This window comes from Galendromus occidentalis, unplaced genomic scaffold (genome assembly GCF_000255335.2).
Source record: "Galendromus occidentalis unplaced genomic scaffold, Mocc_1.1 scf7180000077442, whole genome shotgun sequence".
NCBI classification, from domain to species: Eukaryota; Metazoa; Arthropoda; class Arachnida; order Mesostigmata; family Phytoseiidae; genus Galendromus; species Galendromus occidentalis.
This window is the reverse complement of record NW_003805430.1, coordinates 468,077-482,777: the sequence shown is the minus strand read 5'-3', so window position 1 is coordinate 482,777 and position 14,701 is coordinate 468,077. Positions and strand designations below refer to the sequence as shown.

The 14,701-nt window shown below is 51.5% G+C and overlaps 5 protein-coding genes across 5 annotated transcripts; 3 read left to right on the top strand and 2 right to left on the bottom strand.

The window, feature by feature from the left end:
* The first annotated feature begins 445 nt into the window (after positions 1–445).
* On the top strand, positions 446–2,212 carry RfC4 (replication factor C subunit RfC4). The gene is made up of 6 exons (XM_003743269.1): positions 446–555; positions 640–754; positions 918–1,099; positions 1,241–1,483; positions 1,609–1,800; positions 1,882–2,212. Exons 2-6 carry the CDS (start codon positions 649–651, stop codon positions 2,125–2,127), a joined length of 969 nt encoding a protein of 322 aa, XP_003743317.1. The 5' UTR covers positions 446–555; positions 640–648; the 3' UTR covers positions 2,128–2,212.
* Positions 2,213–2,397: 185 nt separating this feature from the next.
* Positions 2,398–4,461, bottom strand: U2af50 (U2 small nuclear riboprotein auxiliary factor 50). Its single transcript, XM_003743267.2, has 4 exons — positions 4,328–4,461; positions 3,486–4,006; positions 3,144–3,372; positions 2,398–3,008 (listed from the first exon to the last, which is right to left on the bottom strand). The coding sequence occupies exons 1-4, from the start codon at positions 4,356–4,358 to the stop codon at positions 2,497–2,499; spliced, it is 1,293 nt and encodes a 430-aa protein (XP_003743315.1). The 5' UTR covers positions 4,359–4,461; the 3' UTR covers positions 2,398–2,496.
* A 284-nt stretch (positions 4,462–4,745) lies between these two features.
* On the top strand, positions 4,746–7,068 carry CCT3 (chaperonin containing TCP1 subunit 3). Its single transcript, XM_003743265.2, has 4 exons — positions 4,746–5,005; positions 5,301–5,737; positions 5,876–6,158; positions 6,250–7,068. Exons 1-4 carry the CDS (start codon positions 4,834–4,836, stop codon positions 7,014–7,016), a joined length of 1,659 nt encoding a protein of 552 aa, XP_003743313.1. The 5' UTR covers positions 4,746–4,833; the 3' UTR covers positions 7,017–7,068.
* A 1,487-nt stretch (positions 7,069–8,555) lies between these two features.
* On the top strand, positions 8,556–10,767 carry Mvd (mevalonate diphosphate decarboxylase). The gene is made up of 6 exons (XM_003743268.2): positions 8,556–8,726; positions 8,935–9,146; positions 9,243–9,528; positions 9,661–9,793; positions 9,892–10,213; positions 10,326–10,767. The coding sequence occupies exons 2-6, from the start codon at positions 8,946–8,948 to the stop codon at positions 10,524–10,526; spliced, it is 1,143 nt and encodes a 380-aa protein (XP_003743316.1). The 5' UTR covers positions 8,556–8,726; positions 8,935–8,945; the 3' UTR covers positions 10,527–10,767.
* Positions 10,768–11,694: 927 nt separating this feature from the next.
* LOC100898415 (MFS-type transporter SLC18B1-like) lies at positions 11,695–13,274 on the bottom strand. The gene has a single exon (XM_003743336.2). The coding sequence runs from the start codon at positions 13,272–13,274 to the stop codon at positions 11,949–11,951; it is 1,326 nt and encodes a 441-aa protein (XP_003743384.1). The 3' UTR covers positions 11,695–11,948.
* Between the last annotated feature and the right edge of the window lie 1,427 nt (positions 13,275–14,701).

Sequence of the window (14,701 nt, the reverse complement as noted above, 5' to 3'; positions counted from 1 at the left end):
TATCTTCGGTTTTTCGTCCTCATTCATTCCAGGATTGCCGAAAATTGCCCTGTGATATGGCTTTTCAACGAAGCAGCTCCCATGCTCTCATCCGCCTAACTCGTAAAGCTCTCCAGGTGAGGGAGCCACCCCCCTTACGGGCGAAATACCGAGGGAACTATTGAGCTTCGATGGAAATCGCCGCGAGAAAAACATCGACTTCGCTGCTCCAAGGAGGACTTGAGCACTGTCTAGTGGTCGAGCCTTGATTCATTGGCAAGTTTCTGCAGAATAAGACGAAATATTCGCACGGTATCGATCTCGCAATGACGAGAAGTCGGAAAGATGCCAAAGTATCTAGAGAGATCGAATTCTAAAATTGATACCGAGACATGATGAGTGGTGGTCAGGACTGGCGACGCGACGTCCACAGCTCCTCTCTATTCACGGATTCGAATTCCGCGCGCGCGGGGCGGGCTGTGACCATGGATGTTATTGCCGCCGGATCTCCTCGAACGTAGTCCCTGAGTGAGATCGGATCGAATTCTTCTCGACACCGGGAGGGAACCTGTGCAGGTGAGATCGGTATTCCTTCGCATTAAGAGATGTGCTCTCCAGGAATAGCATCATAATGGTTCTCAAGGCGAGATTTCGACGTAGGTGAGCAGAATGGCTAATGAAGTACCCTGGGTGGAAAAATACCGCCCGGAGAAATTCACCGAAATCGTCGGAAATGAGGAAACAGTTGCGAGACTAGAAGTATTCTCCAGGCAAGGTGGGTTCATAGCTCAATGCGAGTACTCCGTTCCTTCGCTCTGTCGGCAGAATCACTCCCCTGACCTGCCGGTACCCTGATTCTGTGCCACAGATTCGTGTTCGATGCTATTATATATGGTCGAGCCAGGGCTACCTGACGTTTTCTCTCGATATTCCCCCAGGAAACGTACCCAACATAATTTTATGCGGACCACCCGGAGTGGGGAAAACGACGACCATACTGTGTTTGGCTCGTTTGCTCCTCGGATCCTCATTCCGTGAAGCTGTTCTGGAATTGAATGCATCAAACGACCGTGGTATCGATGTGGTTCGGAACAAAATCAAGATGTTTGCTCAGACAAAGGTATGACAGCCGAGTTCATCCTCCCGAGAATACTGATTCGATTCGCTCATCTCCGACGCGCCCCGGAGTCAACCGGGACACCTGGAATCGAGCTAGATCGCCGAATCTTACCCTCGATCGTTTCCGTTTTCGTCTTCATAGGTGACATTACCTCCAGGACGTCACAAAATAATCATTCTCGACGAGGCCGATTCCATGACGGAAGGAGCTCAGCAAGCCCTGAGGAGAACCATGGAGAACTTTTCGAAAACGACCCGCTTCGCGCTAGCCTGTAACACATCGGACAAGATTATTGAGCCGATACAGAGTCGATGCGCAGTCATCCGTTTCGGCAAACTCAGCGATGCACAAGTACTCGCCAAAATCATAGATATTTGTCGAAAGGTTCGTATGATAGTGATGGCGAACGAGTGCTCGAATCCAAATCGATGGAGAGCCGTCGGCGTGTACAGCGCAACGGAGCGAGTCTCGAATCACAGAAATTCCGATGAATCTCTCTCGGTTTGCAGGAGAACGTATCGTACGCTGAAGACGGGCTGGAGGCGCTTGTGTATACCGCTCAGGGGGACATGCGTCAAGCGATAGGGAATCTTCAATCCACGCATGTGGGTTTCGGCCATGTGAACGGGAAGAACGTGTTCAAAGTCTGCGATGAGCCTCATCCGTTGATCATAAAAGAAATGATTGAATATTGCGCGAAGGTGAGCCCGCGCTCCCGGATTCGAGTTCTCACAGTTCTACTCTTATTTTTGCCCTGCATACAAGCTCCTCCCTCCTTACAGGGTGATATCGATGAAGCCTATGCTCGAATGCAGACCCTCTATTCGTTGGGATACGCGGCCGAAGATATAGTTTCCAATATGTTCCGCGTTACCAAAACGAACCAAACGCTTCCCGAGTACTTGAAGCTCGAATTCATCAAACACATTGGCTTGACGCACATGACTGTCCTTCAGGGACTTGGATCTCTCCTACAACTGACCGCCTTGCTAGCCGATCTCTGCCAGACCATTGAAATCAAGAGTTAGCCGGAGTCTCTTTGAGGTCCCAATGTTTCTATTATCTGTGTTCATAACGTCCGAAGAAATACACAAAGCTCGATTTCTGACTGACTCAGAATCTTGAATTGTCTTCTGGGCTCCTGGGGCTTCGCCGAATGAAAATCTGATTGGGGATACTTTCAGTGGTAGCAAAGCTCGGCCGAGAGTTTCGGATCATGCTACGAGACCGGACGATTACGTCGCCTAGATGAATCCTCCGGCTTATTCTCCGAATGCGAGAGAATGCGACACATGTAGTCTCGAAGTTTGAGTTTATTGTCGTTGCGGTTTGAAGGGAGATAAATGTCAATGTACAAAGGAAAATGATCATGCGGATTCGATACTTGGAATCGCATATTAGAATTGTCTCCGGTGATACTTATCAGGCTCAAAGTACGACGTGACAACGACACGATTGCTGAACTTCCGTCCAGTCAGGGCCTGTTGAGCCTTCTGGCAATCAGCCACAGAGTTGAACTCGACGAACACTTTCCCAACTCCCGGTACGTCGACCCCCTGGATGGGTCGAGGGATTTCAATGCTCTTCACGTGACCGTATTTGTTGCATTCGTCTTGAATATCTTCCAGGATATCGTCGTATTCTTCTTCGTCTCGGAGTTCGTCAGGGGTCACAAGATTCATCAGACAGAGAACTTCGGTTGCAGGTCCAGAAGATCCGATAGGGACATTTGGCATACCCGGAACCTGAATCTGTACAGGGACTGCCATGTTGGAATTCTTAGCGCCGACCGATGCGCGCTGCACAATAAGTTTTTTGTCTCCCAACTGCATTCCGTTGAGACCTGCGATCGCATCGTCTGTGATCGTCACTTCGGCGTACTCGCAGAAAGCGTAACCTTTGGATAATCCTGCGAAAAGAGTTGTCCGGGAGAGTGAGATTCGAGGAGACCCGATATGTGTAGGTGGTCAGCGAATCGAATGGCAAGGAAAAGTCTCGAGGGACCCGAGAATCGGGAAGACTCGAATTCGGAAACGGAGCCTACCTGTAGCCGTATCCTTGACCAGGTTGAAGGCTTTGAGCTGTCCGAAGGACATGAGGAGTTCACGGACTTGATCCTCATTGAGGTAATTGGGCAACCCTCCAATGAATACTTTATGCGGAGAGTCCTGAACGACAGTCGAAACGACTCCCGGAATGACCGATCCTTGAGACTCGGACATGCCCGGCATGGGTTGGTAGTCGTGTGGACGTCGAATCTTCAATGATTGACCCTGTAGAAGGAGGACGTGATCAGCACGAGCCCTCACTCGACCTTGGGATTGATGACGGACATTTTCTCTGCTCGCTTCGGAGGCTTTTTCACCGAGTAATTTGCGAGACTCACCTTGAAGTTTATACCGTCGAACGACATGGCGGCTGAAGTTTCGTCGATTGATCGAAATTCGAGGAAAGCGAAGTTCTTGTCCATGTTGATTTGACACGCGAGAACGGGATTGCCCTGAGCTTGGGCGAAAGCGCATGCGTGCATCTGCACATTAAAGTAGTCGATCATTTCCTGCTCAGTACAGCCGAAAGGAATGTTGCCGACGTAGAGACGCCTGGCTTGGCGCGTGATGGTACTGCCGATTACGGGCTGTGAAGGCTGGTGATTCGTCGTGATCGGGGGCGCAAGAAGCGTCGCGGGAATCTGGCCGGAAGCCTGCATGGCCTTGTACTGTAGCGGGGTTATATGCTCGAAACCCGGAGCGGGGACATCCCAGTAGAGCGACGGCTTCTTGCGGCGAGCTTTCCCAGAGGCGCCCTGGCCGGGTCCACCGCGTCTGCCTCGGGAGTCGGACCTAGATCTACCTCTGTTGCGGTCCCGGGAGCGGTCCCTGCGATCCCGCGATCGTGATCGACGACGACCTGATAATGATAAGGCATATGTTATTCAAAATCTCACCGCGAGCACCCTTGAGGTCGAGAATTTCGTTTTGAGCGGAAAAGCCGATCCGTTGTGGAACCTTCGTTTCAATACAGCAATGCGGGTCGCTTGTTCCAGTAGCCCTGGAGATATGCGTCGAAATATCACTACAGTCTGCGCTTCGGCTAGAACGATAATGACTGAAAACAGGCAGCGAAAATCGGAGGATACCGACCCGACGGTGCGGGCTACTAGCTCCAGCTTCAAGGAACATTTCGACGCTCCCTCGAAATTTCCGTATCGATAGTTCTGGTTGTACTTACGATCTCTATCCCGATCCCTGTCTTCTCCCATTTCGATGAGATCTTTTCCGCCTGAACTAGCAGAGGAATCTTACAAGTTCACGAAGCCGAGCTAGCTCGGTGGAAGCAGCCCGAGTCGAAGTATCAAACCGAAGCTCGGCATAAACAAACTCGTCTCACGATGCCACCACACTGGAGCGAAGCCGTACCACAGTTCCAACGCCACCACTCAAAAAACAATCTCAACGAGTCGTAAAATGGAAGCCGTGCATACTAATCGATATAGAGTTGAGTGCCGTCAATCGAGGGGATCGTCAGTGAGTTTCATGATCGGTTCGCGTGATGAACAGGTCTCGAAGCTTCTGGAGCGTGGGCTGGCGTCTCGACAGGTGATCACCGCGTGGTACGCTCTGTGGTACTTCTCTCAAGCCGCTCCCAAGCAGACGATCCCCTTCCATACTTGGAATACCGCGTGCTTTTAGCGCTTGTTCTTTGACAATTTCTCGTTCAGAGTCTCTCAAATTGAAATGTTTGCCCCCGGACAGATGCCGATTCTGGTGTTAAGCCAGAACACCAAGCGGGATTCTGGTCGGAAGGTTCAGTTAGACAATATCCGAGCAGCGAAAACTGTCGCGGATATCATCCGAACATGTCTCGGGCCAAGAGCGATGCTGAAAATGTTGATGAACCCCATCGGAGGTAAGGAGAAGTTTCCGACTGGTGGCATTTCGACTCCCTGGGTTTCTCGGTGCGAAGTCGAGCTATTGTCCGTATGTGACTCACCGGTATTGTCATGTACGCCCATCACTCCCGATACGGTCGAAGCGCGACGCTGGTTGTGATAACCATGGAGTCGTCGCGCCTGAGACTCCTTATTAGTCGGAGCCTTTCTCTTTCGATGATACTAAATTTCATTGTACAGGAATAGGGAGTCGTATTTTGGCGGTGATGCTGTCAGCGCTGGGATCGAATCGAAGTCCGCGTATTTTTCCAGGGATCGTTCTCACCAATGACGGCAACGCGATCCTCCGGGACATCCAAGTTCAACACCCGGCCGCGAAATCCATGATCGAGATCTCTCGTACTCAGGACGAGGAAGTGGGCGATGGGACGACTTCCGTTATTGTCCTCGCCGGTGAACTCTTGGCCAACGCGATTCCGTTCCTCGAGCAAAACATGCACCCGACCGTCATAATCTCAGCCTACCGGAAGGCTCTGGAAGAAGCGGTCGAGATCCTTAAAACGAAAGTCGCCACCGAAGTCGACGTGAACAACGTTGGCCAAATGACCGATATCATCAACTCATGCATCGGGACGAAGTTCATCTCCAAATGGAGCGGACTTGCCTGCCAAATGGCTCTTCAGGCTGTCAAAACCGTATGCATCGAGCGCCATGGAACCAAGGACATCGATATCAAGAACTACGCCAAGGTAAGTTCAACCTGACGAACTGAGTGAGCCTCATGGTCGACTCCCTCCCGAACCCTCTATCTTCAGCACCCGATTTGTGACGATACCGAATTTTTATGTACATAATTGTATGATGATCATCGTCAATTTCGCCCTCAGATCGAAAAGATCCCCGGAGGGGCGATCGAGGATTCCGAGGTACTCAACGGTGTCATGCTGAACAAAGATGTCGTGCATCCCCGCATGCGCCGACTCATCGAAAACCCCCGCATCGTCCTCCTCGACTGCAATCTGGAGTACAAGAAAGGGGAATCTCAGACGAATATCGAAATCTCCAACGAAACCGATTTCACGAAGATTCTCGAAATTGAGGAGAAATACATACAACAGGTGTGCGCCGATATCATCTCGGTCAAGCCAGATCTGGTCATCACAGAGAAAGGTGAGTTGCTAAAGATAGAGTCTGTGCTTGGGCACCGATATTTTTCTAAGCGGAATCTGCGGAGCTTGACGTGTCCCCCCACCCTTCACAGGTGTGTCCGACTTGGCCCAGCACTATCTCATGCAGGCCAACATCTCTGTCATTCGACGAGTCCGAAAAACAGACAACAACCGTATCGCTCGAGTGTGTGGAGGAACCATCTGCAACCGCACCGACGAACTGAAGGCTGACGACGTCGGAACAAAATGCAAGAAGTTCGAGATTAAGAAGATTGGAGACGAGTACTTCTGCTTCCTCACCGAGTGCGTCGATCCTAAAGCCTGCACGATCGTTCTCCGAGGTGCGAGCAAAGACATCTTGAACGAGGTCGAGAGAAACCTCCAGGACGCAATGGCTGTTGCCAGGAATATTGCCCTCGATCCGAAGATCGTGAACGGGGGTGGCGCGGTCGAAATGCAGGTCGGCTATGAACTCAATCAGAAGGCGAAGGCAATGACCGGGATCGACCAATGGCCATACCGTTCGGTTGCGAGATCTCTAGAAATCATTCCGGCGACCTTGATCCAGAACTGCGGTGGAAACACTATCCGCATGCTGACGCAGCTCCGTGCCAAGCACGCGAGCGGTGACCACGGCTACGCGATCAACGGAGAATCCGGAGAGGTCGTCAAAACCGAGGATCTCAAAGTTTTCGAACCGCTGGCGGTCAAGGTCCAAGCCTACAAAACTGCCATCGAAACGGCGATCCTATTGTTGAGAATCGACGATATTGTTAGCGGCAGCAAGAAGGCCTCCTCGTTGGAAGATGGGGCGAGGCAACAAGCCCCCCAGGTCACCGAAGAATCGACTAAGGAATGAAAATGTTCATATGGCTTATTTATACGCTAAATAAAACAGCATTCAGGATGAGCTTATCCCCGTTTCCTTTTCGGAAGTACTGCGTCGGAAGACGAATATATGGAACAGTCTGCAGGCTTCCCGAGAAATTGATGCGAGGACCCCTGAAGCGATATTTCCCCTACGGGAGCTGCCCCCGTGGGTCCCGAAGTATTCATCAATAAATGTCTGAGTGAGTCGAGGCAACGCCGGTTTGTCAAAGCTCGCTAGGCGGATTCCCTCAAGAACGGCTTCCCTCAGAACCTTGCCGATAAGATCGAGGTGTCGCTTTCATAAACCGCATAAAAGACACCGAGGTTGTCCACAGGAATCGGTCGACCCGCTGACGCGCCACGCGCGATACATGCCCAAGGTTCCGTAGCCATGTGTCTCCCGATACGTTCTCGGAGAGCCTCGGCATCGAACAACCTGCCGCTGAATATATGTACATTCGTATCGTGCGGTTCAATTTCATCCGATTCCAGTTCAACTGATGTTGACGAGAAGACCGGAGATGAGATGGAGGTTTTCCATATATTCATGTGCAGCCCGGAAGGGAACAGGGAAAGTCCACAAAGCGTCCTAGCAACCCAGTTGTTTGTTTTGGTGCGCGACCGGATTGATTCGATGCCCGCCTATTGAGGATTTCTAAATTCCGATTAGAAGGACCGGCTCGCGCGCTCTGAGCACGTGCAGCTGCCGAGAATACCGCCATTGTTGTTGCTGTTTCGTAGTCCCTTTCCCACCTAGGAGGCAAAAGCAAGGACGCGAAGAAGCGCGTGTTCGACCGGTCTTCGGAACACGTGAACACCCCCCAGCGTAGAAATCGTATCCAAGAAAGGAAAAGTCCGATGGCCTGCTGTGATACGCGACATCGAGGCCCGAGGATGGCTCTGAACCCGGACTGAAAGCTCTGATGGGCGCGCAAAATTTTCAAATCGACAGAGCTCGCTGGACATATGATCTACAGCAGGGTCTCATTGGAGACGACAGCGGCTCTCGGGTGTCTCCCGTGTTGGTTCTTGAGACAGTTCTGCGAGGCGAGAAAGAAACGTGAACCCATGTCGGCTCGTGCTTGCGATTCTGCAAGCCGTGGAATACGGACTAGTGACTCCGATTAGACTCGAGTGCGGATTTCGATGCCCAGGATCTTTCCAATCCTATGACCTGAAATACAATCGCGCGAATCTCGTCGTTTCTGATGATTCCTCCTCCAATAAGTTTTACGAGGCGCTGCGCCACGGTCGCTCCTCAGGAGAGTCTGAAATTTTAGACCGCATACTATCCCTATACGATCAGCTACGGCGAATCTCCCACTCCAATTCCCCGGAAGGCCGACTCGAGACAGCTTTCTGTGACACAGGTTTTCGGATGCGCTGATAGTAATCCTTAACAGCTTCAAGCGACAAGGTGGCGATTCGCGTAGCCCGACTTGGTGGCCAACGCTCTTTCATTTTTTGAGCCCTCGGTGACGTGGGCTTTCCTCCTTCCTCATCGAACGTCAAACGGCACTTCAGAGACGAATACGGAGTCAACAAGGAAGAAAGCGTTTCCTTTTCGCCGAATGAAGTTGCTGCCACGAATCAAGGAAGTTGACAAGGCGACGTAATTTACGGTTAGGCGTGACTATCTGTCAATCGTGCTCGACAGACCAGGGATCGCACTCGGAGGGCCGAAGCCCGCGTTCCGGAGGTGAGTGCCGCACACCGCCGTTTACGGATCGCCTTGACGGATTCCGGATCGGGCGCCTAATTTGGGACATCGGGTTTCAGTCGTGGGAGCAGTGAGCTACCACGGCTCCGAATGTTTCCGAGAGGTATTCAGGCTCATGGAATTCAAGTTGATAGAATGGCGCCCTTGCGTCGAAGCGTCTTTCAGTGGAAATCTCGGTACTTTCCAGATCCTACGACCATGGCGAGTTTATATCTGAGTACATGTCGAGCCCCCGTGAACATAGCCGTGATCAAGTACTGGGGCAAGGAAGACGAGCGTCTCATAATCCCAACTAACGACTCGTTGTCGCTCACTCTGTCCATCGACGATCTTTGCGCTACAACCACGATCGCCGCCTCCCCAGACTTCAGCAAGGACCGATTATGGCTCAATGGCAAGGTTCGGAATCGCACTGATCGAGACAAGGGATTCCCCTCTTTTCCGCCGGCAATGCGGACTCGCTCTAATAATCGAATTCTCTTCTCCATGTTTCAGGAAGAGTCCACGTCAACGGAGAGGATACAGAACTGTCTGCGCGCCATCCGGGAAGCTGCCGCTTCGAGGTCTTCATCACCAAACCCGGAATGGAAACTCAAGATAATCTCAGAAAACAATTTTCCAACGGCTGCGGGACTCGCGAGTTCAGCGGCGGGCTACGCCTGTCTGGTAGCGTCCCTGAAGAATCTCTACGGCTTAGAGGGAAACTACTCATCTGTGGCCCGGAAGGGTTCCGGATCTGCTTGTCGCAGCATGTTCGGCGGCTTCGTTCGCTGGCATAAAGGTTAGAGTCCATGTAGCTCTTGAACTCCCCTGAAATTCAATTTCCCCCGACCCAAACGTAGCATTTTGCTGTAGCTCGTGGTAATTCTTTCCCATGTTGGAGATTTCCTAAATCGAGATTCATTTTCTGAAGGGATTCAACCCGATGGCGAAGATTCGATAGCGGTGCAGGTAGCCCCATCCTCCTTCTGGCCTGAAATACGTGTGATCATTTGCGTTGTCAACGATGTTAAAAAAGACACCGGAAGCACGAGTGGAATGCAGAGGTGAACCTAGGACTCGACTAATTCCGCGGAATAATTTCTCGGGATCCTCCGGAATGCAACTTACGATATGTTAATCATGCTGTTTATTTCTATTCTAGGTCGGTAGAGACATCAGAATTGCTGAAGTACCGCATAGCAGAAGTGGTTCCGCGGCGAATAGAGTTCATGGCGAAAGCCATCGCTGAGAAAGATTTCGACACTTTCGCTCGGATAACAATGCAGGACTCGAATCAATTCCATGCAATCTGCCAAGACACTTATCCACCGATAAGATACATGAATCAGACATCGTGGGATATCGTTTCGATGGTTCACAAATACAACTCAAAGCACGGCAGTAACAAGCTGGCCTACACCTTCGACGCAGGTCCCAACGCCTTCTTATTCTGTTTAGAGGAAAATGTACCGGAAATTGTCGAGGTTAGCAATCGGAATCAATTTTGCGCTTGATGCCGGGGATCGGAATTGGGAGGGTTCCGACCTCCGCTCATCACCGTCCCACCACTATACCCAGAGAAAATTCCTCCCACAGGTTTTACGGACGCAGTTCCCGTCGGATAGCACCGACTTCATACGAGGAATGTACTCGGACGACATCGCTAGGAAAACGAATCTGAGCAGTGCCCTCGCTTGTGAACTCACCCCGCTCCCGCCAGGGAGCCTGAAATACGTCATCACGACTCGAGCTGGTGAGGGACCGACTCCTATACAAGAACATCTCACCATCGAATGACTGAGATCCGGCTCGTTGATACTCGAGAGACCGCACACCCAGAGTGTGCATTGAATTGACTTGTTGTGAAATGAAATATGGGGCGGCTTCCACAGTATTTACCCGTGTTGGAGCGATCTAGGATAATCACCGGATTTTATCATTCTCCGAACGACTCTATGCGTCGCCGGTGGTTATCCTTCATATCCATGTAAGCATTCGCTAGAAGACGTCATAAATAAACAGTACCCAGGTCGTCCCAGAGGACTCGTGAACTTCTTCTCTCTCAGATTTCTCGATTTCCTCATCAGCTCACGGGACAGAGAACATTGGGACGGTTATTGTCGGATTTGAGCCTACTGACCTTGCGAGAATCTCTTCTCGGTATCGTCGGAATCTGAGCCCGAAATTAATCGTGGAAAGGATATGTCCACGAACGAGGCGAAGACCATTCGGCACGATCCGATCAGTTCCGATGCCTATATGCCACATTTTGGGAGGGAACTCCGCCCCCATGGGCGCCAATGTAAAATCCCCTATCTGATAGTAGTGCCTAATATGCGGGACTCTGGAGTGCCTTTTCTTTCCAATGAGCGCGGATCCGCGGCATGCGACCGTTTCCGTACATAGGATGGCACCAACTCTATCAAATAATGACGGGATGCTCCTGAGATGAGCTCTTTCAGATGCCCTGTAGCTTTCCCCATTCGGGAAGAAGGAGGGGCAAGGTATATGTAGAGTTCTCGCTCAGGCTCCCGAGCTTCACAACTCCCCTCCGAAAGAGGATCTGACACCAACCGCATCCGTCGCCAACACTCTCCTGGACGACATCATTATCCGACTTTCGATCCATGCTTCAATTCGAGACTTCGCCGGTGCTGTGATTCAGAAAAGCTTCAGTGGCTGTTGGGAGCCTCATTTGGGCTGCGGGGAAACAGAGACGCGAAATGCATCTTGAGTGACACCCAGCAAACGTGACTCATTCAAGAATGCGTATGTCGCGGGAACCGCTCCATTCCATTGGCGTCCGCCAGAAAAATTCAGGAACCCGTCCGCGGAATAAATACTTTAATATTCTCATTGTTATACAATCTCTGGCGACAGCATGTGCGAATCGAACTCACACAGCTTGAGCATCAGATGGTGGCTTCCTGCGTCTCCGATCATTTTTCCGACTCTCCGGATCGTTTGCCTCAAGCCACGTCCACTCCTATATCCGTTGAATAAATTTCGACATGTGACTGACTGAGTCAGGAATTCACAAACCCAACTTATCCCGCACTAGGTCATGAGTCATGATTGTCATTCTCCGAAATGTGAAAAACGACTTCATTCTCACCCCGGAAGATCTCTGACCTCCGGCTTGCGAAGCTATGGGCGCGAGTTGACTCGCCACCTGAATTTCTTCCGTTTCCTCCGGTCGAAAGCTCCTTCGAGCGCTCCTTATAAACATGCGACTATTTCCTTATCGTTTTTGAGAGTTCTCGGGAACGCAAAGGTGGTGTAGCCGAGTAACGCTGTGATCAAGACGGTCTGAACGGCGCTGACAGCGACCGCAGTCTCGTACGTGAAGAAGTCGAGCAGTATGTTTGCGACTAGGGGACCAATCGTCCCACCAACTGCGGTCGCAGGGACGAAAATAGCTCCCAGAGCGGCGTGCGTTTCCTTGGTTTCCTTTTCATTCGATAGATATCTGAGGGAATGAAGGTAAGAGCACACGAAGGCAGGTCCGGCGCCCAAGCCCAAGAGCATCTGGGCCGCGATGACGATCTCCTTGGTTTGCTTAAGCGGAATCAAGGGTCCCTGGAGTACAAGGGCGAACAGGACGATCAACTGACACGGCAGAACCAGGTGTCTGGGATCGGATATCTTCTTCGAGGTAAAGCCAAGGAGCAAGCTGGACAGAGCGTACACCCCCCCGACGAATAAGAATAGGACGCCGGACTGGCTTGCACTCATCCCGAATTTGTGGTTCAATCGGAGAGCGAGCGTCGACTCGTTGAACGACAGCAGAACGAAAGAACTGATCGTACACAGGACGTTCACAATCACCGGGAACTTCAACGTTTTCCGTATGCCGCCATCCCCTACGGAGCATCCGTCGGCCTCGTTGATCTCCCTTGGTTGGGGGAAGAAGCACAGGCCGAGGGCCGCCAAGAGGAGCAAGGTGCTCCCCAGCACCCAGAACGGCAAGCAGAAGCCACCGATGTCGAAGAGGATTCCGCTGACTGCCGGACCCGCGACCACCGAAAATCCGTAGATGGTCTCTAGGACCGGTATGATGATGTGGCTGATTTCGCTCAATTCGAGCCCGGTGATCACGTACGGCATCACGAAGCCTACCGCGCATCCGAAGGCTTCGAGAAGTCGGATGGTCAGCGAACCAATGAAAAACGGCAATCCGGGTCCTAATTTGTAGACGAGGGATAAGGCGAGACAGAATGTCGCGTCGACCGTCCATGCGACCAACATGATGTTCTTATCCTTGAAGTATTTCATATCGACAATGTTCGCGGTGAGAGGCGACACGAATACCATGACGAAACAATTAGCTCCCATGATGACTCCGTATTCGGCCGACGACAGTCCTTTCACTTCGAGCGCGTATATGTTGAAGAACGAGGTCATGTGGGAATAGTTTGCTCCTTGGAGCAGGAAACCGAAGCACACGAACAACAGAACACAAGAGGCACGTTTCCAGGAAAGACCTTTCGGAGACGCTGGGACGTCCAATCCCGTCTCTGGCGAGGTATCGGTGATCATAGCCATTTTTCGGCTCGTTCCCTGTTACCGGAGCGTCGGTGGTCAACAATTGATTTTTCCTACCAGTTTCACATGGGTCGTTGGTATGTGGAATGAAATATGTTGCGGAAGGCGAGACTGGCGCTAGACCTTGAGACTGCTCCCATGAGAGACCGCTCAAATGGATTATGCGGGAAAGCGAACATGCGAATTCAGATATTAGAGCGCGGATGTTTTTGTGCAACTCTCGCAGAAGCTGTTTGATAGCTGACAGGAGGAGAACATCTGGCCAATCACATAGTTGATATACATATACAGCGAGGCTTTGATCCGATTTGAGAACAGTCGTAAAACACTCTCCACGGCCCCGGAGCGTCGACGCCCCTCGCGGGCTCCCAAAGTAGACTTCCTCTGAATCGAGCAATCCTTCGCATGCGTACAGGCCTCACTTGAGGCTGATGGGGGCTCGTTAAACTTCGCCGATATCCGGGCTTTGACGTCCAGGACCTGGGAGCTCCTCCGAATAGTCGCATAGCATAACTCCGGTGAGTCGAGTCTGCCTCCTCAAGATTCCGTTCAAGGGGGCCAATCGAAAGATGAGAGTGTCCTGAACGCACGCCCTCCAGAAAATCCACTCGGTGAATAGTTGTTCAGGAAAATTCCGTTCGCTATCGTGACTGGACAAGCGGTCTGCGCCGTATGTCCCGCGATGAATTCGCTTTTTGTGAATGCAGACCATCGGTAGATGGACGCGTTAGTACAGAACGTCGGAGTTCGCTCCTCACGACGTGAAACTGAACTTCCAATACCTTCGGGGTTCCCCAGACGGAGAGCCTGATATCGGGTTCTCCACTCACCTCTTGGGAGCTCGAGAACACGATTTCATCACCACCAGCCTGGAGTAATCTCCTCATCCGGCTTCAACCCGCTTCCCGGATCGGGGGTTTTCTGAATCGTTTTCTTCGCACGTCGCTCTAAGCTTCTCAGGATCTAAACGACTCCACCCCATCTCTCGATGAGACGATACGCATCCGAGAGCTCCTCGGAGAAACTCTCCAGGGCCGGAAGTGAGTCTGCAGGTCCAGCAAAATGTTCGCTCGAGCGCATTGTCAATAAGTTCAATCACCTCCTCTGACAGCATCACCGCGGATGGGCCAGCTGTCGAGTATTCTTTGACTCTGCCTTATACTGAGTTACGTGTATCTGAGAATCTGCGGTATGGGCACAGACCGCATCCCGAACGCACAAGCTCCCGTGCTTCCTTCTAGGATTCAGTCAAAAGTTCCAGAATAATCCGGGAATAGCATAGCGGAGCCAATCTCCTCCTCTACTTCAGCCCTTTGATGACTATCCCGGCAAGATTCAGTTGCGCGCTGATCCTCAAGTGGCAGAGAATCACTTTCAGCTCCTCTATCTTGAATGGCAATGCTGTGCCGAATTCACAAGCTCGGGCA

Coding starts and splice junctions, on each gene's coding strand:
- CCT3 (XM_003743265.2), top strand. CDS start 4,834: ATGTTTGCCCCCGGACAGATGCCGATTCTGGTGTTAAGCCAGAACACC. Junction 5,738..5,875: donor ATATCAAGAACTACGCCAAG/GTAAGTTCAACC, acceptor TTTCGCCCTCAG/ATCGAAAAGATCCCCGGAGG. Junction 6,159..6,249: donor TCTGGTCATCACAGAGAAAG/GTGAGTTGCTAA, acceptor CACCCTTCACAG/GTGTGTCCGACTTGGCCCAG.
- U2af50 (XM_003743267.2), bottom strand. CDS start 4,358: ATGGGAGAAGACAGGGATCGGGATAGAGATC. Junction 4,007..4,327: donor CAGGGATCGGGATAGAGATC/GTAAGTACAACC, acceptor TATCATTATCAG/GTCGTCGTCGATCACGATCG. Junction 3,009..3,143: donor GGTCAAGGATACGGCTACAG/GTAGGCTCCGTT, acceptor CTCTTTTCGCAG/GATTATCCAAAGGTTACGCT.
- RfC4 (XM_003743269.1), top strand. CDS start 649: ATGGCTAATGAAGTACCCTGGGTGGAAAAATACCGCCCGGAGAAATTC. Junction 1,484..1,608: donor TCATAGATATTTGTCGAAAG/GTTCGTATGATA, acceptor CTCGGTTTGCAG/GAGAACGTATCGTACGCTGA. Junction 1,801..1,881: donor TGATTGAATATTGCGCGAAG/GTGAGCCCGCGC, acceptor CCCTCCTTACAG/GGTGATATCGATGAAGCCTA.
- Mvd (XM_003743268.2), top strand. CDS start 8,946: ATGGCGAGTTTATATCTGAGTACATGTCGAGCCCCCGTGAACATAGCC. Junction 9,147..9,242: donor GATTATGGCTCAATGGCAAG/GTTCGGAATCGC, acceptor TCCATGTTTCAG/GAAGAGTCCACGTCAACGGA. Junction 10,214..10,325: donor ATGTACCGGAAATTGTCGAG/GTTAGCAATCGG, acceptor TTCCTCCCACAG/GTTTTACGGACGCAGTTCCC.
- LOC100898415 (XM_003743336.2), bottom strand. CDS start 13,274: ATGGCTATGATCACCGATACCTCGCCAGAGACGGGATTGGACGTCCCA.